The 25785-nt window shown below is 45.6% G+C and overlaps 1 protein-coding gene across 7 annotated transcripts in view; it reads right to left on the bottom strand.

Moving 5' to 3' along the window:
- The window catches only part of DCAF6 (DDB1 and CUL4 associated factor 6), a 600095-nt gene that overhangs the window by 527108 nt on the left and 47202 nt on the right, over positions 1-25785 (bottom strand). For all 7 annotated transcript variants that reach the window (XM_069756622.1, XM_069756618.1, XM_069756619.1 and 4 more), the window contains exon 2: positions 20480-20600. In XM_069756622.1, the coding sequence (XP_069612723.1) occupies positions 20480-20570 (91 nt within the window). In that variant the 5' untranslated portion in view covers positions 20571-20600. The remainder of the gene's footprint in view (positions 1-20479; positions 20601-25785) is intronic.

The raw sequence follows: 25785 nt of genomic DNA, 5'->3' as shown, positions 1-25785 counted from the left end.
TCCTCAAAGGGTAATGAGGCTTTCTTTGACGCCTTTGCAACAGCCGCGTCCAATTTAGGAGCTTTATCCCATGTATCCAAAACCGGATCGTCAAAGGGATACCTGCGTTTTAATGCTGGTGGTAAGGCCCCCTTTTTTTCTGGTTTCTTCCATTCTCTAAGGATCAAATCCTGAATCTTTTCGTTTACCGGGAAAGATCTATCTTTTTTACGATCAAGTCCGCTAAACATCATCTCCTGTTTCGAGGGTTGTGATTTAGGTTCCTCTATACCCATGGTGCCTCTAACTGATTTGACAACTTTGTCGATTTTATCCAAGGGTAGACAGAATCGTCCTGACTCCTCATCTGATGAAGAGGAGAGAGGACTGGAGAGATAGGATTTTTCCTCTCTTTCTTCCTCTGAAGAATTAGAGTCCAAGAGAGTCCTATGCTTTGAGCCTTCCGCTTGGGATAGGGACCGTAGTGATTCCCTTACTTCCAGCCGGATCATTTCCCTCAGATTTGCCGGAGTTACGGACTCTTCTGCTACCTAGGGGAGGACAATATAGGAGATAACTAATATCTGACCTAATGTCACTACCACCAACCCGCTCCTGTAGACCTCACCGTCTGCTGTATACAGGGGGCACATAATTTTTTTGAACAAGAGTCAGGTAGAGGGACTCCACAGAGGGCACATTCCTTATGTTTAGACTTTCCCGTACTCTTCTTCCCCTGGAATGATAAAGTTTATTCCAGGGGAATAAACTCGCGTCACAGAGTGAACTTTCACGTAGATCACTTACCCGTGCGCCAAAGTAAAGTACCGGAATCCGAGGGGTTTCTTTAGTCGAAGCTCTGGATCCTTGTTCGGAAGAGCTCTTACGACTGGGCTGGTCATCTCTATCCTTCTGTTTGGGCTTCTGACGTACCTCGTCTGGCAGCTGCTGCTGCTCACCACCACTCTCCATGACGAAATGCGACCAAAAGCAGGGATCTAACATCTCCACCTGCATAAATACCCCTTGGATCCGGTCAGCAGATGGGCCAGCGCTGTCCCTATTGGTCCAGGATACAGCAGAGGGCAGGAGATCTTGCGGTCAAAACCGGCACACAGACGCGATGGGCGCCGCCATTTTGGAATGACTGCGCATGCGCAGACGTCCGGCGACCCTGAAGCGGCCGCTAACCCCGCCCCCTTACGTCACTGCACCCGGAAATGCTCCAGCACGCGCCGGACGCCGGGGATGGAGCGCAGCGCTCCAGGAGCTCACCCACACGCCTGAGCCCGGCACCCGCAGCCACACCATACCGCTGCACCACCAATGGGAATACTTACCTGCGCCGGCGCTGATGGAGGCAGGAAATCCTCCGGACTTCGCTCCCTGCTGCGAACGCCACTGCCGTGAAATCCAGCAAGGACCACCGTGGCGTCTCCAGGGATCTCCGCACCGGCCGAGGTAGGAGACCCCCCCGCTACCGTATTCGGCCGGCCGGCCTGGGCTCTCTTCTGTAGGCATCCGTCCCCTTCAGGAACAGGAAACCAACTGAGGCAAGGGAGAGGTACCGCCCTTTTGTATCTGTAGGTTTCCTGTTCCTAATGGGCAGATCCCCTCTCTCGTCGTCGTGCTGTCATGGGAGTCCGAGTAAATTACTCTTTCCCCCTGTGGTATCAGATATAAGTTGATCCAACTTTGCGCCAAATAATCGGCCACCTTGATAAGGAAGGGATGTAAGGGACTTTTTTGAAGTAGAGTCCGCCCGCCAATTTCTCAGCCATAGAGCCCTTCTGATAGCGATAGCATTTGCAGCTGCCAATGCTGAACAGTTTGCCGCATCCAAAGATGCATTAATCAGAAAATTCCCAGCCAAGGATATCTGATTAGACATCTCTATCACTTCTACAGGAAACTCCCTATCCTGAAGAGCCTTAGTGACAGACTCTGACCAAGCTATCATAGCTTTGGCAACCCATGTCGCCGCAAAAGACGGCGCGAGCGCTGACCCTGAAGCCTCAAACACCGACCGAGCTAGACTCTCTAAGAGCCGATCAGTTGGATCTTTAATAGCAGACCCATTAGGAAGAGACAGCAGTTTGTTAGAGGCCAAACGGGACACGGGAGGATCCACAGAAGGAGATTCTACCCATTTTTTACAAATCTCGGGTGCGAAAGGATACCTGGTACCCAGGGCCTTCTGGCCTAAGAAACGTTTATCCGGTCGCTCCATGTGACGTTGAACTAAATCCTTAAACTCAGGATGAGAAGAAAACACCTTATGAGGTTGCTTGAATCTTTTTAAAAGACACCTTATGACCTGAAGGTAAGGTGGCTACATCCTCTACTCCCAAAGACTGATTAACGGCCTCAATGAGACTGTCAACTGATTCCTGATAATCAGGAGCTTCTAAATCAAAAGACCCTTCAGAGTCAAAGTCCGAACCATGTTCACTCACTCCCACAGGTGAGGGAGACCGAGAGACGGAATTCACAGATGCAGATGCACCCGACGGACTGGGAGACGCTGTATGGGTACGCTTCCCCCGCGTCTGCCTAGAGGGAGTACGGCCCCTGCAGGCCGGAGGGTCCTGAGAATCGGAGGATCTTTCAGAAACAGATGGATGAACGTCCCTGACGGGGGCTTGAAGGGACTCAACCGCCTTTGTTAGAGACGCCATAGATTGCGTTAAGGATACGACCCACTCAGGGGGAGATGCCGCAGTCTCAGATACAGGCATACCCGGCAGAATAGCAGGCGGGGTAGCAGGCGGGGGCTCCTGAGCGCGTTCGGAATCGCAAGCTTCACAGAAATGGCTAGTTTGCGCATGCGGAAAAGAAGCCCGGCAAGTAATGCATGAGGTATACAGGACTGTGTGAGACTTAGTCCTTCTAGACATGATGACTATTGCTGCTGTTGCTGCTATGAAACGCCTTATGAGCTACTGGGTCTTAGAAAAAAAACTGCTGTCAGGCTGAGGGAAGTAGCACTTACCCCAGTCCTGTGTCCCCGTCGGTTCTGAGCACCACACTAAACCGAGCTCTGAGCAGAGAAAACCTCCCTTATGAAGATCATGAAAGGGGGAGGAGCCGCCATAAGGATCGTGCAAAGGCCAAAGCAGGGGACTTGATTTTCCCCATACCTGCGCTCTCCTAGAAACGCTGGGAGCGCGAAACCGGAAGTACGCGCCGCCGAGGAGGGCGGAACTTCCGCCCACGACCCTGCAGGAAACTACAGCGACCATGATGCAGCGGGCCGCCGGAAGAAATTTGCTAGGGGTGGAACTTCCGCCCATGATCATGCAGGAAACTACAGCGACCATGATGCAGCGGGCCGCTGGAAGAAAGTTGCTAGGGGCGGGACTTCTGTCCGTGCTTTAGCTATGGAGAGACAATCTGGAACCGGCACCGCACTGAGTGCAGCATGGCGTTTTACCACATGAGACCGCGCAATGAAGCCCCCTCCCCCCCCGCAGCCTCTGACAACACACAAGGTTAGAACAGAGGCATACACGTAAATCCACATATAAATATATATATACATATGGGAAAAGACGGTGCAGGCACCCTAACTCCTTCACCCTTCAGAAGGTGAGGAGAGGGACCGTCTGCCTCCTTTAAGCACCGCAGTCCAATGCATTTGTGATTGAAGTGGAGGCTGCACGGACAATGCATGAATGCCTGTACAACCTAGGGTTTCGTTACCTCAGGGTGGTCAGGTTTTTAGTCCGGCAATCCCACGTCGCGGGAAAGGATACGTGGAGGCGACACACACACGTGCTCGCCCGTTGTTGGTTTGGGGAGATCAAACCCCTTCAAAAAGGTCCGTCGCCCCTATCTTATCCTCGAGGTAGAATGTATCTGGGAAAACCCAGATATGTGCCTCCTACGGACACTAAGCATAAACTGGAGCTGTCAGGGCCAGTGTCAAGGTGTATACTATGGAGGAGGAGCTAACTTTTTTTTTTTGTCTACTTAAGTGTCAGCCTCCTGGCGGCAATAGCATACACCCACAGTCCTGTGTCCCCCAATGAGACGATGGAGAAATATCAGGTCCTCACAGACCTATTTGTTTTTCTGTAAGAAGCCCTCCTGCTCTGCACTTATTACCTGTATTAATTGCACCTCTTTGAACTCATTACCTGTATAAAAGACACCTGTACACACTCAATCACAATCCAACCTCTCCACTAGGGTTGAGCGAAACGGGTCGGCCATTTTCAGAAGTCGCCGACTTTTGGCAAAGTCGGGTTTCATGAAACCCGACCCGACCCCTGTGTGGGGTCGGCCATGAGGTCGGCGATCTTCTGAATCTGGTATCGGAATTCCGATACCGAGTTCCGATATGTTTGCAATATCGGAAATCGGTATCAGAATCCATATTTAAGTGTAAAATAAAGAATTAAAATAAAAAATATTGCTATACTCACCCTCTGACGCGCCCTGGTACTAACCGGCAGCCTTCCTTCCTTAGAATCAGCGCGTGAAGGACCTTAGATGACGTCGCGGCTTGTGATTGGTCGCGCGACCGCCCATGTGACCGCTCACGCGACCAATCACAAGCCGCGACGTCACCAAAGGTCATTCAAGCGCTGATTCTTAGGAAGGAAGGCTGCCGGAAAGAAGCAGGGCGCGTCCGAGGGTGAGTATATACCTAATAGGAATATGGGCGGTCGCGCGACCAATCACAAGCCGCGACGTCATCTAAGGTCCTTCACGCGCTGATTCTAAGGAAGGAAGGCTGCCGGTTAGTACCAGGGCGCGTCCGAGGGTGAGTATAGCAATATTTTTTATTTTAATTCTTTATTTTACATTTAAATATGGATCCCAGGGCCTGAAGGAGAGTTTCCTCTCCTTCAGACCCTGGGAACCATAGTATCCCATTGCACTGCATGGGTTTCGTGTTTCGGCCGACCCCGACCCCTCTATAGGATCGGCCGATTTCACTCGACCCGACTTTTGAGAAAGTCGGGTTTCGTGAAACCCGACCCGATCCTATAAAAGTAAAAGTCGCTCAACCCTACTCTCCACCATGGCCAAGAACAAAGAGCTGTCTTAAGAACACCAGGGGCAAAATTGTAGACCTGCACATGGCTAGGATGGGCTACGAGATAATAGGCAAGCAGCTTGGTGAGAAGGCAGCAACTGTTGGCACAATTATTAGAAAATGGAAGAAACAAAAGATTACTGTCGATCTTCCTTGGCCTGGGGCTCGCTACAAGATCCCGCCTTGTAGAGTAAGGATGATTCTGAGAAAGGTCAGGAGTCAGCAAATAACTACACGGTATGACCTGGTCAATGACCTTAAGAGAGCTGGGACCACAGTCTCACAAATTACTGTTAGTAACACACTATGCTGTCATGGATTAAAATCCTGCAGGGCACTTAAGTTCTCCCTACTCACACCAGAAAATGTCCAGGCCCATTTGAAGTTCACGAATAACCATCTGAATGATCCAGAGGAGGCATGGGAGAAGGTCATGTGGTCATATGAAGGCAAAATAGAACATTTTGGTATCAACTCCACTTCCTCTACTTTTTGGAGGAAGAAGAAATAGTACAACCCAAAGAACACCGTCCCAACTGTGAAGCATGGTGGGGAAAACATCATACTTTGAGGGTGCTTTTCTGCAAAGGGGACAGGCCGACTGCACCGTATTGAATGGAACATGGACGGGGTAAGGTATCGCAAGATTTTGGCAAACAACCTTGTTCCCTCAGTAAGAGAATTGAAGATGGGTTGTGGCAGGGTCTTCCAGCATATCAATTACCAGAAACACACAGCCAGGGGGCAACTATGGAGTGGTTCCGTAAGAACCATTTCAAGGTCCTGGGAAACTCAATGTTACCCAGCGATCTCTCCGAAACCTGAAAGATCTGGAGACGTGAGCCAAAATCCTTGCTGCAGTGTGTAGAAACTTGGTCAAGAACTACAGTAAATGTCTGACCTCTGTATTTGCAAACAAAGGTTTCTGTACCAAATATTAAGTTGTTTTTCTACTGTATCAAATACTTATTTCATGCAATAAATTGCAAATTGTGTAAGAAATCAAACAATGTGATATTCTGTATATTTTTTTTTCTGTTTTAAGATTCTGTCTCTCATAGTTGAAGTGTACCCAAGATAAAAATTACAGACCTCTCCATTCTTTGTAGGTGGCAAAATCGCCAGTGTACCAAATACTTAATTTCCCCACTGTATCTCCAAACTAATTTTCTGATCTCTTCCCTCATGTAATCTCCGGTCCTCCCAAAAACTCCTTCTCTCCTCCAAACTTATTCATTCCTCACCCAAATCTGTGCCCCAACACGCCTGATTATCCACCACATTCGGAACCTTCAGACGGAACTTGAAAACCCATTTCTTAAAGAAAGTTACAGCCTGCAATGACCATGCTGCCACCTCAACACCATCGGAGCTACTGCAACCTCCCAACCTACTGGCCCCTTCCCCATTATCCTGTAGAATGTAAGCCAGCAAGGGAAGGGCACTCTGTCTGTATCAGTCTGTAATTCTCATGACCAGCACCATGGAATAAATGGTGCTATATAAATAAATAATAATTGAGTACTCTTGCGATGTTCATATTTGCACAAATTTCTTCTTCCTGGCTCTGATCTATATGATCAGTAAGGGTATGTGCACACGATGCAGATTTTATTCTCCTCTCTTCTGCCTTCCTGTGTGCCCCCTGACGAAGGTGTTCCGAAACGCGCGTTGGGGCGGTCGCCAGGACCCACACTGGCCAGCACTTGCCTACATTACACGGTGATGTATTCTGACTGCCTGACTTGTTGAATTTTTTATTTTTTCTTTGTTACTACTCTCTTATATATGTGGCCCTACTGTGAGCTGGGTTTGGTATTAAGGTGATGCTCTTCCATCTGTATACTTTTGTATATAGTACATGTCAGGACCTTCCTTATACATAGGTATTTTGTAATAAATATCTTTCAGATGATATATGAGGCCGTTGTGGGTGCCTAGCGCCTGGCGTTAATTGTATTGGTGGCTTTTCCGTTGCTGCCACCACTTCTATGTCTTTTCTAATAAAGTAATTGCCGTATTTTCAAGACCTGAATTGTTGAGTGGAAGTTCTTTTTTCTTCCCCCCCCCACGATGCAGATTTAGTGCAGAATTGGTGCAGAACTGCAGCAGATTTTTCTGCTGCAGAAACGCTGCAGAACTGCACTGTGATTTACAGTACAATGTAAATCAATGTGAAAAGAAAAAAGCTGTGCACATGGTGCAGAAAAATCTGCGCAGAAACGCTGCAGATTTCAAAGAAGTGCACATCGCTTCTTTTGTGCAGTTCTGCAGCGTTTCTGCACAGATTTTTCTGCACCATGTGCACAGCTTTTTTCTTTTCACATTGATTTACATTGTACTGCACAGAAACTTCACAGAAACTGCTCAGAAACTGCACAGAAACTGCACAGAAACTGCACAGAAACTACATAGAAACTGCACAGAAACTGCACAGAAACTGCACAGAAACTGCATCAAATCTGCAGATGTAGATTTAGTGCAGAAAATTCTGCACCACATTTCCTACGTGTGCACATAGCCTAAAGGTACCTTCACACTGAGCAACTTTACAACGAGAACGACAACGATCCGTGACGTTGCAGCGTCCTGGATAGCGATCTCGTTGTGTTTGACACGCAGCAGCGATCAGGATCCTGCTGTGACATCGCTGGTCGTCGCTGAAAGTCTGGAACTTTATTTGGTAGTCAGGTCGGCGTGATTCGTCATGTTTGACAGCAAAAGCAACAGTGCCTGCAATGTTTTTACATGGAGCTAACAACCAGCGAGAACGATAAGTAGATCACTGGATCGCTCCTGCATCGCTCAGCTGTTGCCGGTGTTTGACGTCTCCTAGCGACCTAAACAGCGACGCTGCAGCGATCAGCTCGTTGTCTATATCGCTGCAGCGTCGCTTAGTGTAACGGTACCATAAAGGACAGCAAGAGAAGCTGAACTCCATATGTACAACGTATCTAGCTTCCCATCATGGAGGAAGCTCAAAGCCACAAATGTCTCTTCTACTTCCTGACCCACAACAATCTGTATGATCAGAAGTGAAAGATTAAAGTGATGTGTACTTTGCTTTACACTTACATTGCATTGTTATCGTGTATGTCTTAGGTGGACTCTGAGAATCAATGTCACTGATGGGCCATATATACACCAGTCTGACAATGAATACAATGGTGGAACAGGAATCTGTCTGATTCTTTCTCTATCATTTAGTTTCAATGTTTAAGTATCAGCACAGCAGATGCAATTACATCACAAGATCCAGCCTGCTGCACAGAACCTCTATCCACACACTACACAGCGTGGAGCAGCACAAAATTGGTACGTGGCTAGGTGAGTAGCATTTTTGTTTTCTTTCATCAGTCAGTACTTATAGGGCCATGATACTGTTTGGTGATGGTGACCATTGTGGAAGCATTGTACTGGTGGTGCCATATATACATTGTATGAGTAGATATGGGGGTATGTACTGTGGGGACAACATACTGTTTTGGAGACATAGGGTTCATCATACCATGAGTATGGGGAATTCACTGTTGAGTGGGGGTATCATGCAGTAGGTTAGAATCATTTTTAGAGGCATTATACCTTATGGGGCCACAAAAGGTGAATTGTAGTGGGTGAAAACAGTAAGGGGCTTAAGAAGTAACAAAATTACTGCGTGCATGTTGCAATATACTTCTTTCTCCCTTTCTTTTTAAAGGTTATGAGGTATGCCATTTTGGAAGTGGGGGCCCTCAATTAGGACTTTTGTTATGGGGCCCCATAGTTTCTATGTGCGCCCCTGACCATATGGAGTCCACTTGTCCAACTTTGCAGGAGCAACATCAGATCGATCTTTTATACACCAATGTGAGCGAGACCTTTACTCTTAGAATACTATAAGCAAAAAATATGAGAAATAAGGAGGCACTCCCTAATGAAAGATTTAAAAAAAAAAAAAAACATCTTTACTGTTGTTGTGTGCTACACAAAAAATAAAAAAGCTCAGCACAATTCTATATACTAAATTTGCTCACACTCCATCTCTATTTCTCGATACAGCACATTGCCTCTGGAAGGGACATCAGGACAAAAATGGTGCATCTGGAGCAGCGGTACGCTAGGCTTAGGGGATGTGCACATGGTGTCCTTAACCCCTTAATGACCGCCGATACGCCTTTTAACGGAGGCCGCTAAGGGTACTTAAACCACAGCGCCGTTAATTAACGGCGCTGTGGATAAAGTAAATAGCGCCCCCCAGAGTCGGATTTTCTCCGGGGTCTCGGCTGCCGGGGGTAGCCGAGACCCCAGAGAACATGATTCGGGGTTTTTTTTTTACCGACCCCGCATTTGCGATCGCCGGTAATTAACCGTTTACCGGAGATCGCAAAAAAAAAAAACGCGATTTCTTTTTAATTTCTCTGTCCTCCGATGTGATCGCACATCAGAGGACAAAGAAATGGGGTCCCAGGTAGCCCCCCAATACTTACCTGTCTCCCCCGGTGCTCCTCGTGGCTCCCGATGGGCGCCGCCATCTTCAAAATGGCGGGCGCATGCGCAGTGCGCCCGCCGGCCGACACCGGGAGAATCTTTGGGGTCTCGGCTGCCGAGGGTAGCCGAGACCCCAAAGAACATGATCGGGGTCGGTTTTACCGACCCCTGTTTTGCGATCGCCGGTAATTAACTGTTTACCGACGACTGCAAAAAAAAAGTGTAATTCTCTGTCCTCTGATGTGATCGCACATCAGAGGACAGAGAAATATGGGGATTCAGTGACCCTATTATACTTACCGGTGTCCCTGGGTCCTCCTGCTTCTCCTCCTGGTCTTCTTGGCAAAAGAAAATGGCAGGCGCATGCGTAGTGCGCCCGCCATCTGTCGGCCGGCAGGAAAAGAGCCGTTGGGGCTAAAATTAGGGTTAGGGCTAGGGTTAGGGCAAGGGTTAGGGTTGGGGCTAAATTCAGGGTTAGGGTTGGGGCTAAATTTAGCGTTAGGGTTGGGGCTAAATTTAGGGTTAGGGTTGGGGCTAAATTTAGGGTTAGGGTTGGGGCTAAATTTAGGGTTAGGGTTCTTTCACACTTACGTCGGTACAGGGCCGTCGCAATGCGTCGGCCCAACATACCGACGCACGTTGTGAAAATTGTGCACAACGTGGGCAGCGGATGTAGTTTTTCAACGCATCCGCTGCCCAATCTATGTCCTGGGGAGGAGGGGGCGGAGTTACAGCCACGAATGTGCGGTCAGAAATGGCGGACGCGACGTACAAAAAAAAGTTACATTGAACGTTTTTTGTGCCGACGGTCCGCCAAAACACAACTGATCCAGTTCACGACGGACGTGACGTGTGGCCATCCGTCACGATCCGTCGGCAATACAAGTCTATGGGCAAAAAACGCATCCTGCGGGCACATTTGCAGGATCCGTTTTTTGTCCAAAACGACGGATTGCGACGGATGCCAAACGACGCAAGTGTGAAAGTAGCCTTAGGGTTAGGGTTGGGGCTAGGGTTGGGGCTAAAGTTAGGGTTAGAGTTGGGATTAGGGTTAGGGTTTGGATTAGGGTTGGTATTAGGGTTAGGATTGGCATTAGGGTTACGCTTGGGATTAGGGTTAGGTTTGGGATTAGGGTTAAGGTTAGGGTTGTGATTAGGGGTGTATTGGGATTAGGGTTAGGTTTGAGGTTAGGGTTGAGATTAGGATTAGGGGTGTGTTGGATTTAGGGTTTTGATTAGGGTTATGGTTAGGGTTGACATTAGGGTTGTTTTGGGGTAAGGGTTGTGATTTTCGTTAGGGTTAGTGATTAGGATTATGGATCGGGTTGGGATTAGGGTTAGGGGTGTGTTGGGGTTAGGGTTGGGGCTAGAATTGGGGGGTTTCCACTGTTTAGGTACATCAGGGGGTCTCCAAACACGACAGCCAATTTTGCGCTCAAAAAGTCAAATGGTGCTCCCTCCCTTCTGAGCTCTGCCGTGCGCCCAAACAGTGGGTTACCCCCACATATGGGGCATCAGCGTACTCGGGATAAATTGGACAACAACTTTAGTGGTCCAATTTGTCCTGTTACCCTTGTGAAAATAAAAACTTGGAGGCTACAAAATCTTTTTTTGTGGAAAAAAAAATATTTTTTTTATTTTCACGACTCTGCATTCTAATCTTCTGTGAAGCACTTGGGCATTCAAAGTTCTCACCAGACATCTAGATAAGTTCCTTGGGGGGTGCAGTTTCCAAAATGGGGTCACTTGTGGAGGGTTTCTACTGTTTAGGTACATCAGGGGCTCTGCAATCGCAACATAACGCCCACAGACCATTCTATAAAAGTCTGCATTCCAAAACGGCGCTCCTTCCCTTCCGAGCTCTGCCGTGCCCCCAAACAGTGGTTTACCCCCACATATGGCACATCAGTGTACTCGGAATAAATTGGAAAATAACTATTGCGGTCCAATTTCTCCTGTTACCCTTGTGAAAATAAAAACTTGGGGGCTACAATATCTTTTTTGTGGAAAAAAAATATTTTTTATTTTCACGACTCTGCATTCTAAACTTCTGTGAAGCACTTGGGCATTCAAAGTTCTCACCACACATCTAGATAAGTTCCATGGGGGGTCTAGTTTCCAAAATGGGGTCACTTGTGGGGGGTTTCCACTGTTTAGGCACATCAGGGGCTCTCCAAACGCGACATGGCGTCCGATCTCAATTCCAGACAATTCTACATTGAAAAAGTAAAACGGCACTCCTTCTCTTCCAAGCTCTGCGGTGCGCCCAAACAGTGGTTTACCCCCACATATTGGGTATCGACGTACTCAGGAGAAATTGCACTACAACTTTTGTGGTCTAATTTCTCCTGTTACCCTTGTGGAAATAAAAATCATTTTTGTAGAAAAAATGTGATTTTTTATTTTCACGGCTCAACGTTATAAACTTCTGTGAAGCACATGGGGGTTCAAAGTGCTCACCACACATCTAGATAAGTTCCATGGGGGGACTAGTTTCCAAAATGGTGTCACTTGTGGGGGGTTTCCACTGTTTAGGCACATCAGGGGCTCTCTAAACGTGACATGGCGTCCGATCTCAATTCCAGCCAATTCTGCATTGAAAAAGTCAAACGGCGCTCCTTCACTTCCAAGTTCTGCGGTGCACCCAAATAGTGGTTTACCCCCACATATCGGGTATTAGCGTATTCAGGAGAAATTGCATAACAAAATTTATGGTTACAATTCTGTTTTTACACTTGTGAAAATAAAAAAAAATGGTTCTGAATTAAAATGTTTGCAAAAAAAAATTAAATGTTCATTTTTTCCTTCCACATTGTTTCAGTTCCTGTGAAGCACGTAAAGGGTTAATAAACTTCTTGAATGTGGTTTTGAGAACCTTGAGGGGTGTAGTTTTTAGAATGGTGTCACACTTGGTTATTTTCTATCATATAGACCCCTCAAAAATGACTTCAAATGTGATGTGGTCCCTAAAAAAAAAAAGGTGTTGTAAAAATGAGAAATTGCTGGTCAACTTTTAACCCTTATAACTCCCTAACAAAAAAAAAATGTTGTTTCCAAAATTGTGCTGATGTAAAGTAGACATGTGGGAAATGTTATTTATTAACTATTTTTCGTGACATATCTCTCTGATTTAAGGGCATAAAAATACAAATTTTGAAAATTGCAAAATTTTAAAAATTTTCGCCATATTTCCGTTTTTTTCATAAATAATCGCAAGTAATATCGAAGAAATGTTACCACTAACATGAAGTACAATATGTCACGAAAAAACAATCTCAGAATCAGCGGGATCCGTTGAAGCGTTCCAGAGTTATAACCTCATAAAGTGACAGTGGTCAGAATTGCAAAAATTGGCTCGGTCATTAAGTACCAAATTGGCTCTGTCACTAAGGGGTTAAGACACTAGTGTAATCAACAACTTTTTGAAGCAGAAGACGCGTTTAAATAACGCCAGCAATAATTCATCTTAAGTGGCTTATTTTTCAAAATATATTCTATAATAATAATAATAATCTTTATTTTTATATAGCGCTAACATATTCCGCAGCGCTTTACAGTTTTGAACACATTATCATCACTGTCCCCGATTGGGCTCACAATCTAGAATTCTTATCAATATGTCTTTGGATTGTGGGAGGAAACCGGTGTGCCCGGAAGAAACCCACGCAAACACGGAGAGAACATACAAACTCTTTGCAGATGTTGTCCTGGGTGGGATTAGAACCCAGGTGTTGTGAATTCTGTGGCAGAGCTCCCTCCTGTGGTCACAAGTGGTACTTCGGCTGATTCTCTCTGTGAGCTTCCGTTGGTGGAGGAAAGTGGTACTGCGGCTTCTGAGTTTCCTTCCTCAGGTGATGTGGGGAAGTCGTTAGGTGCTGCTCTATTTAACTCCACCTGGTGCTTTGATCCTGGCCTCCAGTCAATGTTCTAGTATTGGACCTGTTTCCTCCTGGATCGTTCCTGTGGCCTGCTGCTCTGCATAGCTAAGTTCCACTTTTGCTATTTTGTTTGCTGTTTTTTCTGTCCAGCTTGTCTATTTGTTTTTTCCTGTTTGCTGGAAGCTCTGGGACGCAGAGGGTGTACCTCCGTGCCGTTAGTTCGGTACGGAGGGTCTTTTTGCCCCCTTTGCGTGGTTTTTGTAGGGTTTTGTGTTGACCGCAAAGTTACCTTTCCTATCCTCGCTCTGTTCAGAAAGTTGGGCCTCACTTTGCTAAATCTATTTCATCTCTACGTTTGTCTTTTCATCTTAACTCACAGTCATATGTGGGGGCTGCCTTTTCCTTTGGGGTATTTCTCTGAGGCAAGGTAGGCTTATTTTCTATCTTCAGGCTAGCTAGTTTCTCAGGCCGTGCCGAGTTGCATAGGGAGCGTTAGGCGCAATCCACGGCTGCCTTTAGTGTTGTTGGAGAGGATTAGGGATTGCGGTCAACAGAGTTCCCACGTCTCTGAGCTCGTTCTTGTTTTTTGAGTTATTGCCAGGTCACTGTATGTGCGCTGACCTCTATGTCCATTGTGGTACTGAATTACCTTTCATAACAGTACTGGAGGCCTGGAGTACTAATGATTCTCAATAGAGGGAAAAAAGAAGTTCTGAGACCATTTTTTTTTTCTCTGCACTGTGTTTTGCCTTTTTTTTCCCCTAGACATTTGGGTGGTTCAGGACACAGGTGTAGCAATGGACATTAAAGGTCTGTCTTCATGTGTCGATCAGCTCGCGGCAAGAGTACAAAGTATTCAAGACTTTGTGGTTCAGAATTCTATGTTAGAACCGAGAATTCCTATTCCTGATTTGTTTTTTGGAGATAGAACTAAATTTCTGAGTTTCAAAAATAATTGTAAACTATTTCTGGCTTTGAAACCTCGCTCCTCTGGTGACCCAGTTCAACAAGTTAGGATCGTTATTTCATTTTTGCGTGGCGACCCTCAGGACTGGGCATTTTCTCTTGTGTCAGGAGATCCTGCATTAAGTAATATCGATGCGTTTTTCCTGGTGCTCGGATTGCTGTACAATGAGCCCAATTCTGTGGATCAGGCAGAGAAGAATTTGCTGGCTCTGTGTCAGGGTCAGGATGAAATAGAGGTATATTGTCAGAAATTTAGAAAGTGGTCCGTACTCACTCAGTGGAATGAAGGTGCGCTCGCAGCTATTTTCAGAAAAGGTCTCTCTGAAGCCCTTAAGGATGTCATGGTGGGATTTCCTATGCCTGCTGGTCTGAATGAGTCTATGTCTTTGGCCATTCAGATCGGTCGACGCTTGCGCGAGCGTAAATCTGTGCACCATTTGGCGGTATTACCTGAGCTTAAACCTGAGCCTATGCAGTGCGATAGGACTTTGACCAGAGTTGAACGGCAAGAACACAGACGTCTGAATGGGCTGTGTTTCTACTGTGGTGATTCCACTCATGCTATCTCTGATTGTCCTAAGCGCACTAAGCGGTTCGCTAGGTCTGCCACCATTGGTACGGTACAGTCAAAATTTCTTCTGTCCGTTACCTTGATCTGCTCTTTGTCATCGTATTCGGTCATGGCATTTGTGGACTCAGGCGCTGCTCTGAATTTGATGGACTTGGAGTATGCTAGGCGTTGTGGGTTTTTCTTGGAGCCCTTGCAGTGTCCTATTCCATTGAGAGGAATTGATGCTACGCCTTTGGCCAAGAATAAGCCTCAGTACTGGACCCAGCTGACCATGTGCATGGCTCCTGCACATCAGGAGGTTATTAGCTTTCTGGTGTTGCATAATCTGCATGATGTGGTCGTGTTGGGGTTGCCATGGCTACAAGTCCATAATCAAGTATTAGATTGGAAATCCATGTCTGTGTCCAGCTGGGGTTGTCAGGGGGTACATGGTGATGTCCCATTTCTGACTATTTCGTCATCCACCCCTTCTGAGGATCCTGAGTTCTTGTCTGATTACCGGGATTTATTTGATGAGCCCAAGTCCGATACCCTACCTCCGCATAGGGATTGTGATTGTGCTATCGATTTGATTCCTGGTAGTAAATTCCCAAAAGGTCGACTGTTTAATTTATCTGTGCCTGAGCACGCCGCTATGCGGAGTTATGTGAAGGAGTCTTTGGAAAAGGGGCATATTCGCCCGTCATCGTCGCCATTAGGAGCAGGGTTCTTTTTTGTAGCCAAGAAGGATGGTTCACTGAGACCTTGTATAGATTACCGCCTTCTAAATAAGATCACGGTTAAATTTCAGTACCCCTTGCCATTCTTATCTGATTTGTTTGCTCGGATTAAGGGAGCTAGTTGGTTCACCAAGATAGATCTTCGTGGTGCGTATAATCTTGTGCGTATTAAGCGAGGCGATGAGTGGAAAACTGCATTTAATACGCCCGAGGGCCATTTTGAGTATCTAGTAATGCCACTCGGACTTGCCAATGCTCCATCAGTGTTTCAGTCCTTTATGCATGACATCTTCCGAGAGTACCTGGATAAATTCCTGATTGTGTACTTAGATGACATTTTGATCTGCTCGGATGATTGGGAGTCTCATGTGAAGCAGGTCAGAACGGTGTTTCAGGTCCTGCGTGCTAATTCTTTGTTTGTGAAGGGATCAAAGTGTCTCTTTGGTGTTCAGAAGGTTTCATTTTTGGGGTTCATCTTTTCCCCTTCTACTATCGAGATGGACCCTGTTAAGGTCCAAGCCATCCATAATTGGACTCAGCCGACATCTCTGAAAAGTCTGCAAAAGTTCCTGGGCTTTGCTAATTTTTATCGTCGCTTCATCTGCAATTTTTCTAGTATTGCTAAACCATTGACCGATTTGACCAAGAAAGGTGCTGATGTAGTCAATTGGTCTTCTGCTGCTGTGGAAGCTTTTCAAGAGTTGAAGCGTCGTTTTTCTTCTGCCCCTGTGTTGTTTCAGCCAGATGTTTCGCTTCCGTTCCAGGTCGAGGTTGATGCTTCTGAGATTGGAGCAGGGGCTGTTTTGTCGCAGAGAAGTTCTGATTGCTCGGTGATGAAACCATGCGCCTTCTTTTCCAGGAAGTTTTCGCCTGCTGAGCGAAATTATGATGTGGGCAATTGAGAGTTGCTGGCCATGAAGTGGGCATTCGAGGAGTGGCGTCATTGGCTTGAAGGAGCTAAGCATCGCGTGGTGGTCTTGACTGATCATAAGAACTTGACTTATCTCGAGTCCGCCAAGCGATTGAATCCTAGACAAGCTCGTTGGTCGTTGTTTTTTGCCCGTTTTGACTTTGTGATTTCATACCTTCCGGGCTCTAAAAATGTGAAGGCGGATGCTCTGTCTAGGAGTTTTGTGCCCGACTCTCCGGGTGTATCTGAGCCGGCGGGTATCCTCAAAGAGGGAGTAATTGTGTCTGCCATCTCCCCTGATTTGCGGCGGGTGCTGCAGAAATTTCAGGCTAATAAACCTGATCGTTGCCCAGCGGAGAAACTGTTTGTCCCTGATAGGTGGACGAATAAAGTCATCTCTGAGGTTCATTGTTCGGTGTTGGCTGGTCATCCTGGAATCTTTGGTACCAGAGAGTTAGTGGCTAGATCCTTTTGGTGGCCATCTCTGTCGCGGGATGTGCGTACTTTTGTGCAGTCCTGTGGGATTTGTGCTCGGGCTAAGCCCTGCTGTTCTCGTGCCAGTGGGTTGGTTTTGCCCTTGCCGGTCCCGAAGAGGCCTTGGACACATATCTCTATGGATTTTATTTCAGATCTTCCCGTCTCTCAAAAGATGTCAGTCATTTGGGTGGTCTGTGATCGCTTCTCTAAGATGGTCCATTTGGTACCCTTGTCTAAATTGCCTTCCTCCTCTGATTTGGTGCCATTGTTTTTCCAGCATGTGGTTCGTTTACATGGCATTCCAGAGAATATCGTTTCTGACAGAGGTTCCCAGTTTGTTTCGAGGTTTTGGCGAGCCTTTTGTGGTAGGATGGGCATTGACTTGTCTTTTTCCTCGGCTTTCCATCCTCAGACTAATGGCCAGACCGAACGAACCAATCAGACCTTGGAAACATATCTGAGATGCTTTGTTTCTGCTGATCAGGATGACTGGGTGTCCTTTTTGCCTTTGGCTGAGTTCGCCCTTAATAATCGGGCCAGCTCGGCTACCTTGGTTTCACAGTTTTTCTGCAACTCTGGGTTCCATCCTCGTTTCTCTTCAGGGCAGGTTGAGTCTTCGGACTGTCCTGGTGTGGATACTGTGGTGGACCGGTTGCAGCAGATTTGGACTCATGTAGTGGACAATTTGACTTTGTCCCAGGAGAAGGCTCAACGTTTCGCTAATCGCAGACGCTGTGTGGGTCCCCGACTTCGGGTTGGGGACTTGGTTTGGTTATCTTCTCGTCATATTCCTATGAAGGTTTCCTCTCCTAAGTTTAAACCTCGTTTTATTGGTCCGTATAGGATTTCTGAGGTTCTTAATCTTGTGTCTTTTCGTCTGACCCTTCCAGATTCTTTTTCCATACATAACCTATTCCATAGGTCATTGTTGCGGAGATACGTGGCACCTATGGTTCCATCTGTTGATCCTCCTGCCCCGGTTTTGGTGGAGGGGGAGTTGGAGTATATTGTGGAGAAGATTTTGGATTCTCGTGTTTCAAGGCGGAAACTCCAGTATCTGGTTAAGTGGAAGGGTTATGCTCAGGAAGATAATTCCTGGGTCTTTGCCTCTGATGTCCATGCTCCCGATCTTGTTCGTGCCTTTCATGTGGCTCATCCTGGTCGTCCTGGGAGCTCTGGTGAGGGTTCGGTGACCCCTCCTCAAGGGGGGGGTACTGTTGTGAATTCTGTGGCAGAGCTCCCTCCTGTGGTCACAAGTGGTACTTCGGCTGATTCTCTCTGTGAGCTTCCGTTGGTGGAGGAAAGTGGTACTGCGGCTTCTGAGTTTCCTTCCTCAGGTGATGTGGGGAAGTCGTTAGGTGCTGCTCTATTTAACTCCACCTTGTGCTTTGATCCTGGCCTCCAGTCAATGTTCTAGTATTGGACCTGTTTCCTCCTGGATCGTTCCTGTGGCCTGCTGCTCTGCATAGCTAAGTTCCACTTTTGCTATTTTGTTTGCTGTTTTTTCTGTCCAGCTTGTCTATTTGTTTTTTCCTGTTTGCTGGAAGCTCTGGGACGCAGAGGGTGTACCTCCGTGCCGTTAGTTCAGTACGGAGGGTCTTTTTGCCCCCTTTGCGTGGTTTTTGTAGGGTTTTCTGTTGACCGCAAAGTTACCTTTCCTATCCTCGCTCTGTTCAGAAAGTTGGGCCTCACTTTGCTAAATCTATTTCATCTCTACGTTTGTCTTTTCATCTTAACTCACAGTCATTATATGTGGCTTTTCCTTTGGGGTATTTCTCTGAGGCAAGGTAGGCTTATTTTCTATCTTCAGGCTAGCTAGTTTCTCAGGCCGTGCCGAGTTGCAAAGGGAGCGTTAGACGCAATCCACGGCTGCCTTTAGTGTTGTTGGAGAGGATTAGGGATTGCGGTCAACAGAGTTCCCACGTCTCAGAGCTCGTTCTTGTTTTTTGGGTTATTGCCAGGTCACTGTATGTGCGCTGACCTCTATGTCCATTGTGGTACTGAATTACCTTTCATAACACCCAGGACCCCAGCGCTGCAAGGCTGTAGTGCTAACCACTGCGCCACCGTGCTGCCCTGTATATAAAATAGTGGTGGCTTCCTAGACGACGCACACAGAAGAATTGACTGGTGTCTTTTATCTATTTCACAGCTTTCAATGCAGATACAAGAAGCGACATGTTCATTCTTTTTTGCATTAAAGAAATAATGTACTGACATGATCCAGGGTGCATTTCCAGTAGATAATAATAATAAAAAATAATCTTTATTTTTATATAGCGCTAACATATTCCGCAGCGCTTTACAATTTGCACACATTATCATCGCTGTCCCCAATGGGGCTCACAATCTAGAATCCCTATCAGTATGTCTTTGGAATGAGGCGAAGTGCTAATCGACTAATGACCAACAACATGTTTTCTGGTTGGTGGTCATTTAATAGTTTACATAGGCTTCAGGTGTTCTTCGGATGCCACTGTTCTCAGCAGCACAGTTCCTGTTATAAAGGATGATGCATTGCTGGCAACGATTACTTTTTAGGCAAATCACAGGAAGATTTCACCCAAGGAACGAACGCTTGTGATAATCTTGCAGAGTAAACCGGCTTCCGTTAATTTGACAAAAGAATGGAAGTCTGTCTAGACATCAAGATTATTGTAAAAGAGGGTTCCTAGAAATGCTCATTCACCATAATTGCACATCTCTGTAGTAACACTCCAAAATCTTGAAGTCTTATTAGAACAATGAAGGCTTCTATAGCCACAAACAGTATATTAACACACGGTATGGTCACTGAGCACATATAGGTGTGATGGTCAAGTGTCAGCATACAGTGGGGTACAGAAAGGTTTTGGGTCCAGTAATGTACAAAGGATGAAAAGCAGTATTACACAATTGGTCTGTATTTTTATTCCTGGACCAAAAATTTATTAGATACAGTATAAATATGGATTTCAACTTACATATAGATTTTCCTCCTAGTTTTGGCCTAAAAAGTAGAATTTAGGAATCCTATAGAGATTGCCTCAACACATCTGTCTGTTTGCCCCTGGTGCCCCCCATTTATTTGCCTGAAGAGTGGCTGCTGCTCTGGCAGACCTTGTGAGTTTGTGTGACAATCGTTTAAATACATGGCAAAAATTGAAATGTACAGAGAGAAGCAACTCTCCTAAGGGTAAGACAAGATGGGCTCAAGTTGATCTTCATTAGAAAAAAGGGATTCTATTACCTACCTGGGTTATACGATTACAAACTAGGGGAAGTTATTTGTGCATTATTAGACATGGTAACAATGATCTGTATAGATGTAACCAATGCCATTTAAAAAAAAAAAAATACAAGAGAACTTTTTTCTCTCTTGTTTATTTTTTTTAATTTTTTTACAAAATTGGAAAAAACTTTTGCATTTCAGCTTACAATTTTACTGTATAACAGTTGCCTACTGCGAGTACAACATATTTTACTTACCCAAATAATTGATTCGAAGAGCGGCAGGTTCATGCAAACCAAGAGTACGTTTTCTTACATCCCACAGTAGGTTATCGCAACAACGGGACATTGTCCAAGTGCTGCCACACAATACTTCCACCTTAAAAAAAATAAATACAAACTATAAATAGGCACTATGATATTAAATCATGCAAGCAAAATACAGCAAAAAATTGATAATTAAAACACTATGACCATACAAAATATATTTACGGTATTAGTGTCATTACATTGTAGCAAATATCATAACCATGTTTATGACATCATTTGCCCATATCCAAGAGTGCCTCCATTATAGACCAAGCTGAAGAAGATTCCACTGGCCTGATGAAGTTATCTTGAATATGGATATAACCATTTACTCCTAAACAGTTTTTTTTTTCTTAAAGGGAAGCTGTTAGCAGGATTATGTACAGTAACCTACACACAGTGTCAGGTCGACGCCGTTATACTGATTACAATGATACCTTGGTTGATGAAATCCGTCTTGTGGTTGCTGGTTAATCTTTATTTTTAGTTAATCATATGCTCGTGCTGCTCAGTAGAATCTATTGGCAATTCGATAGATACTACTGCACAGTCACCATCTTGGTGGAGACATTTTTTTTTTTCCTCTAGCAAGAGAGCGCCACTTGCGCAGTAGCATCTACTGGATCACAAATGCCACGGTGCAGGCGCAGCCAGCGCCATTTTAAGACTGAATTTATTCTGGTTGCTGAATTTATTTATACCCGAAACTAAAATAATTAAATGCAGACTATACATGCAATCATGCTGCAGTGCAGGCACAGACGCCTGCCTGCCGAACGTGATAAATATATACTGCTCAAAAAAATAAGGGGAACACTAAAATACCACATCCTAGACATCTCTGAATGAAATATACCAGTTGCAAATATTTATTCATTGCATAGTGGAATGTGTTCAGAACAATAAAACACAATTATCAATGTAAATCAAATTGAATATTCCATGGAGGTCTGGATTTGAAATGATACTCAAAATCAAAGTGGAAAATCAGATTACAGTGGAAATGCCTCATGACAAGGAAAATATGCTTAGTAGTGTGTGTGGCCTCCACGTGACTGTATGGCCTCCCTACTGTACAACGCCTGGGCATGCTCCTGATGAGGCGACGGATGGTCTCCTGAGGGATCTCCTCCCAGACCTGGACTAAAGCATCCGCCAACTCCTGGAAAATCTGTGGTGCAACGTGACGTTGGTGGATGGTGCGAGACATGATGTCCCAGATGTGCTCAATCGGATTCAGGTCTGGGGAACGGACGGGCCAGTCGATAGCTTCAATGCAGGAACCGCTGACACACTCCAGCCACATGAGGGCTGCCATTGTCCTGCATTATGAGGAACACAGGGCCAACCGCACCAGCATATGGTCTCATAAGGGGTCTGAGGATCTCACATCGGTACCTAATGGCAGTAAGGCTACCCCTGGCGAGCACATGGAGGGCTGTGCGGCCCTCCAAAGAAATGCCACCCACACCATTACTGACCCACTGCCAAACCGGTCATGCTGAAGGATGTTGCAGGCAGCAGATCGCTCTCCTTGGCATTTCCAGACTCTGTCACATGTGCTCAGTGTGAACCTGTTTTCATCTGTGAAGAGCACAGGGTGCCAGTGGCGGATTTGCCAATCCTGGTGTTACGTGTCAAATGACAAGATTCCTGCAAGGTGTTGGGCTGTGAGCACAACCCCCATCTGTGGACGTCGGGCACTCAGACCGTCCTCATGGAGTTGGTCACACAGCCCTCCATGTGCTCGCCAGAGGTAGCCCGATTCTAACGCATCGGGTATTCTAGAATATGTACAGTTATATGAAAAAGTTTTGGCACCCCTATTAATCTTAAGCTTAATGTTTTATAAAAATTGTTTTTTTTTGCAACAGCTATTTCAGTTTCAAATCTAAAATATAATTGCCTAGAATACTACTTCCTGCAATTTGTGCCAACTTCCGTGGCTTTGTCCGGAGCTAATGTCCGGAGCTAATGTCCGGAGCTAATGTCCGGAGCTAATGTCCGGAGATTAATTGCCTAGAATACTACTTCCTGCAATTTGTGCCAACTTCCGTGGCTTTGTCCGGAGCTAATGTCCGGAGCTAATGTCCGGAGCTAATGTGCGGAGATAATGTCCGGAGCTAATGTCCGGAGATAAGTGACGTCAACAGTGTCCAGTGTCTGATTGGTTGCCGCCTGCTGCGAGCGACCAATCAGAAACGTGCCGTACTGTGACACACTCCGCCCGCCATTTTGGTGTGATTTTTGAATTTTTACCTCACAGCAAGTTTCTACTGCGTGGAGGCGGGCCCAGTGACGTTGCTCTTCAAGCTCCTGCCGAATTTCGTAAAAAAAATGATAATACCATTTACCAAAACTATATATATTTAGTTGTGAAGTGGTTCAGTGACATTTTCACACCAATTTTGAACTTTTGTTTGGTGTTTTCTCCATATACTGCCTATTATTCACTGACTGTTATACTGTGAGACTGCCGTTTATTAACCTCTTCTTTGCCACATTGGGTAAATTGCTCTATTATTTGCCACATAAGGACATTGTCCATTATTGCCCAGCAATTTCTCTGCAATATAAACTGCCTATTTATTAATATCTGCATTCCTGCAAAGAACTATTGCCTATTATTAACTGGCTATTTTCCTACTACCTGACACTGCCTCTTATTAACCTGTTGTTTGCCACCACCACGCTTAAAGCTGTTTAGCTTAGCCAACATGAGCTCTAATAGTAAGGATACGAATGACACAGAGCCCAAAGCTGCTGATGGCGCACGTAAGATTAGGTCTGATAGAAAGTATACTAATAATGCAGAGCAAAAAGACGCCGATGCCGCACGTAAGCGCAAACAGCGTGCTAACAAGAGTACAGAGGATAGATGCAAGCGCATGGACACTGTTAAGTATACTAATGACACAGAGTCCAAAGCTTATGATGGCGCACGTAAGATCAGGTCTGATATAAAGTATGGTAATGATGCAGAGCGAAAAGCCGTCGATGCCGCACGTAAGCGCAAACAGCGTGTTAACAAGAGTACAGAGGATAGATGCAAGCGCCTGGATACTGTTAAGTATACTAATGACACAGAGTCCAAAGCTGCTGATGGCGCACGTAAGATCAGGTCTGATATAAAGTATGGTAATGATGCAGAGCGAAAAGCCGCCGATGCAGCACGTAAGCGCAAACAGCGTGCTAACAAGAGTACAGAGGAGAGATGCAAGCGCCTGGACACTGTTAAGTATACTAATGACACAGAGCCCAAAGCTGCTGATGGAGCACGTAACATCAGGTCTCATAATAAGTATACCAATGACGCAGAGCGAAAAGCCGCCGATGCTGCACGTAAGCGTAAACAGCGTGCTAACAAGAGTACAGAGGATAGATGCAAGCGCCTGGACACTGTTAAGTATACTAATGACACAGAGCCCAAAGCTGCTGATGGCGCACGTAACATCAGGTCTGATAATAAGCATACCAATGACGCTGAGCGAAAAGCCGCCGATGCCGCACGTAAGCACAAACAGCGTGCTAACGAGACTACAGAGGACAGACATAAGCGCCTGGACACTGTTAATGCTGCTTGCAATAAACGCATTACTAATGAGTCTTTTGAGGACAAAACTAATCGATTAAGTAATAAAGCTGCTGCTGCACGCTCTCAACGTTGCAAACATAATATTTCCACGTCCTCAGTAAATTTTACACTTCTGTAAAAATAAACACAAAAAATTTGGGTACACAAAAAGGCTTTTATTTCTGTTGTACCTATTAGAATTATTTAAAATGAAGGCTTAGCTAAGCCCAAGAGATGATTAAAAACGTTTCATACCAACCCATCAGATGTAAAATTACTGTGAAAATACCTGATGGGCACACAAGTATGCGCCAGTATGGGTACTAAGAGCCTTTCCACATAATAATGAAATATTTTAAAATGTCATAGAACATACCAATATACATAGTTATTGATACATATTATTTATTATTTACATTATTGTTCTTAAGCAAAGGACCGTTGTTGTGGCATTTGCCACAACACCCAAAGTTGTCGTCTGATGTCTTTCATCCCTCCCCTCATAAGCATGTTCATGGATCCTGTGTAACTGTACCTTAAATAACAAGAATTGTCAAGAGCTGGTGAGTGCAGCAATTTTTTGTCCTTTCTTACTATTATTTATTAATTGTATTATTCTTACATTTGAATAAATAAAGTATATATGGATTCTAGACTCCCGATTCTTTAGAATCGGGCTGCCATCTAGTATATACATAATGGTCTAAGGGGTACTTCCGTCTGTCTGTCTGTCCTTCTGTCACGGTTATTCGTTCGCTGATTGGTCTCGGCAGCTGCCTGTCATGGCTGCCGCGACCAATCAGCGACGGCCACAGTCCGATTAGTCCCTCCCCTATTCCCCTGAACTCACTGCCCGGCGCCCTCAGTTACCGCTGCTATTAACCCTGTGTCCCCCCAACTATTTACTATTGATGCTGCCAATGCAGCATCAATAGTAAAAATATGTTGTGTTAAAAATAATAAAAAAAACCTGCTATACTTACCCTCCGCCGCCTTTCTCGCTCCTCTTCACGCTCCCGGCGCCGCTCCATTGCAAGCGGCAGCTTCCGCTCCCGTCCCAGGGCTGGTGTGGGACAAGGACCTGCCGTGACGTCACGGTCGGTCATGTGACCGCGACGTCATCATAGGTCCTGCTCACACCAGCCCTGGGATGGGACCGCAAGCTGCTGCTTCCAATGGAGTGGTCCCGGGAGCGTGGAGAGGAGCGAGAAAGGCGGCGGAGGGTAAGTATAGCAGGACTTCAACGGGCTATAGGTGAGTATATGTTTTTTGTTTTTTGTTTTTTTTTAAGTCTCTATACTACGTGGCTCTGTGCTGGGCAATATACTACGTGACTGGGCAATATACTACGTGGCTGGGCAATATACTACGTGGGCTGGGCAATATACTACGTGGACATGCATATTCTAGAATACGCGATGCGTTAGAATCGGGCCACCATCTAGTATATATATATATATATATATATATATATATAATATAACATATATATATTTCAGTATGTAAAATATGGGGCAGGTCACTGAGGGTTGAGTGACCTGACATAAGCCATCAGTATGAATAGCTAAGCGGAAGGTACAGCGGAAGGTAAGTATGTAGTGTTTGTTTTTTTAACTTTTACGCTGGTAACCAGGGTAAACATTGGGTTACTAAGCGCGGCCCTGCGCTTAGTAACCCGATG

The sequence above is a fragment of the Ranitomeya imitator genome, chromosome 3 (assembly GCF_032444005.1).
Source record: "Ranitomeya imitator isolate aRanImi1 chromosome 3, aRanImi1.pri, whole genome shotgun sequence".
In the NCBI taxonomy this organism is placed as follows: Eukaryota; Metazoa; Chordata; class Amphibia; order Anura; family Dendrobatidae; genus Ranitomeya; species Ranitomeya imitator.
The sequence above is the reverse complement of the archived record's forward strand: the minus strand, read 5'-3'. Positions and strand labels throughout refer to the sequence as shown.